Source organism: Nanorana parkeri, unplaced genomic scaffold, assembly GCF_000935625.1.
Source record: "Nanorana parkeri isolate BGI_ZX_2015 unplaced genomic scaffold, ASM93562v1 scaffold178, whole genome shotgun sequence".
NCBI lineage: Eukaryota > Metazoa > Chordata > Amphibia > Anura > Dicroglossidae > Nanorana > Nanorana parkeri.
The window spans coordinates 1850799-1853711 of record NW_017306446.1 but is presented as its reverse complement, the minus strand read 5'-3'; the positions used below and the strand labels follow the sequence as shown (position 1 = coordinate 1853711).

Here is a 2913-nt window from a genome sequence, read left to right as displayed (position 1 = left end):
CCCCCCCCCCGCTATTTGTTGTCACCCATAAGGTTAGTGCTGCTCCCATATCCTAAAGCCCAACTGAACTTTAAGTTTCAATCAGGGAAATATATTTCAGGTGCATCAAAACAAAAAGGCGTGCAAAGTCCTAGTTTGTTATTTTTAGAAAGCAGCCGCAGCCTTGAGTAGAAAAGTCTGTCTCCTGTCAGCATGATGTAGAGAAGGACCCTTGCTCAGAGTAGAAGCAGTGGTCTATCTGCAGAGGTCCAGTACACCCCCTGCTGAGCCAGACCTATAAGTCTGCAATCAGCAAAGCTCATGCTTCCTCATATATTCCTATGTGTGGCCACCCAGAGTGTGAAGTTCTGCTTTAAAACAGCCTTTATTATGCAATAGAGTCCTAGGCATGGATCTGAGCAACTGGTGATGGTCCTTTGTGATGCCTAAAGTGATGAGAATCATGGCCATGGCCGTCCCTTCCCTAAGTTCTATATGTATTGCATATACTTACATGTAGTTAGGATGCACGGCATGTGCCATATCAGCGCTGATCATAAAGGATTTGGGCACAGATTCCTCAAAGGCCGTCAGATTCTGAGGGGTGCAGGAAATGCGACGCAGGATCAGCTCAGTCATAAGTGACTCCGCTCCGTGCGCACTCCCCGATCCCACCTGAAAATAAAACGGGAAAATAAAAATGACTGCAATCAATACGGTTTGAAGAACAACATGCAGAGATGAAAACCTAAAAAGGAAAGTCCCAGAATTTTAAAAAAAACAAACGAGGAAGAGGAGTTATGGAGATGAGGAGGTGGGGGAGATGAGGAGGAAGTGTTATGGAGATAAGTAGGAAAAGGTGAGGCACAGGGGTTATGGAGATGAGGAGGTAGAAAGACACGAGGAAGAGGGGTTATGGAGATGAGAAGGTAGAAAGACATGAGGAAGAGGGGTTATGGAGATGAGAAGGTAGAAAGACATGAGGAAGAGGGGTTATGGAGATGAGAAGGTAGAAAGACATGAGGAAGAGGGGTTATGGAGATGAGAAGGTAGAAAGACATGAGGAAGAGGGGTTATGGAGATGAGAAGGTAGAAAGACATGAGGAAGAGGGGTTATGGAGATGAGAAGGTAGAAATAGGCACAGGGGTTATGGAGATGAGGAGGTAGAAAGACATGAGGAAGAGGGGTTATGGAGATGAGAAGGTAGAAAGACATGAGGAAGAGGGGTTATGGAGATGAGAAGGTAGAAAGACATGAGGAAGAGGGGTTATGGAGATGAGAAGGTTGGAAGACATGAGGAAGAGGGGTTATGGAGATGAGGAGGTAGGAAGACATAAGGAAGAAGGGTTATGGAGATGAGGAGGTAGAAAGACATAAGGAAGAAGGGTTATGGAGATGAGGAGGTAGAAAGACATAAGGAAGAAGGGTTATGGAGATGAGGAGGTAGAAAGACATAAGGAAGAAGGGTTATGGAGATGAGGAGGTAGAAAGACATAAGGAAGAAGGGTTATGGAGATGAGGAGGTAGAAAGACATGAGGAAGAGAAGTTTTGGAGATGAGGAGGAAGTGTTATGGAGATTAGGAGATGGAAAGAGATGAAGAAGAGGAGGAAGAGGGTTTATGGATGTGAGGAGGGAGGAAAAAGGTGTGTTTGAGATGAGGAGGATGGAGAAGATGAGGAAGAGGGAGATGAGGAAGCAGGATTATGGAAATGAGCAGGTGGAGGAGATGAGGAGGAAGTGTTATGAAGATTAGGAGATAGAAAGAGTTGAAGAAGAGTGTTATGGAGATGAGAAGGTAGGAGGAGATGAGCATGAGGGTTTTGAAGATGAGGAAGAGGGGTTAAGAAGATGAGGAGGTAGTAAAAGATGGGAGGAGGGGTTATAGATATAAGGAGGTGGGAGGAGGAAGGGTTATGGAGATGAGGATGAAAGAGAGGAGGAGAGGTATGTTGTTTGCAATGCATCAGAAATTACGTAGGCACGGCTGACACTACATGCTTTAAAATACAAAGTGTTATCATGTCAAAGAGGGAGGTGCATATTAAATTTCTGGCACATCATCATCAATCAGTCAATATTTCTGTACTCTGCAGCATGTTTAAAGGGATAAAACATGGGAACATGTATGTGTATTCCAGAGATATACTTCACAGGTTTGTTTTAATTTTGACATACAATTTAAAGAGACATCTTTTCACTGACGCTGAAAAACCTTATAAACCTCCAGCACACACCTCCATGCCTATTCCTCAGAATCAGTTTTCTGAGATCTGAACCTTATAGGAAGCCACTCTAAAAGGACACAGAGACATTATACAAGTAAACTGAATCTAAATAAAAAGGAAACATATCCTTACATATCAATGATGAGGAAAGAGCTAATATAAGAGCCGCACAAACACAGAGAGGCGAGTGTTCTGTTCTCCTAATAGACACATTTGGGATAAACAGTCTGACGGCGATTTATTAGAACTGGAGCAGACAAAATCTGGAGCAGTTGCAGTAACCAATCAGCTTCTCTCTTTAGTTTGTTCAGTTAAGGTTTGAAGATGAAAGGTGGATGCTGATTGGTTGCCATGCACAGCTGCTCCAGATTTTATCTGCTCCAGTTTTGATAAATTCCCTTCACTGTAGTGGAAGGAAAATACTGAAGGAGTAAATGGTAATAGGAGGAAAGGATAGCAGGAAATAGCACTGACGAAGTTCAAGGTTACAAGTGTCACCGGACTCATCATAAGCACATATATTCTTGTACGGTCACGTGTACATGCATGACTTTTCTTCCAAGTAAATGTCACATGTTCTTTTGTCCACTGCAGTCCTGTAGTATGGCCGTCCCTCAGTTGTCTTGTCCATAGGATTGCCCCCCCAGCTGTCTGTCCGTAAGATTGCCCCCCCCCCAGCTGTCTGTCCGTAAGATTGCCTCCCCCC

At 43.9% G+C, this 2913-nt stretch overlaps 1 protein-coding gene across 3 annotated transcripts in view; it reads right to left on the bottom strand.

The window, feature by feature from the left end:
- The window catches only part of DNPEP (aspartyl aminopeptidase), a 36516-nt gene that overhangs the window by 7969 nt on the left and 25634 nt on the right, over window positions 1-2913 (bottom strand). For all 3 annotated transcript variants that reach the window (XM_018554917.1, XM_018554918.1, XM_018554919.1), the window contains exon 11: window positions 494-654. In XM_018554917.1, coding sequence (XP_018410419.1) covers window positions 494-654 — 161 coding nt within the window. The remainder of the gene's footprint in view (window positions 1-493; window positions 655-2913) is intronic.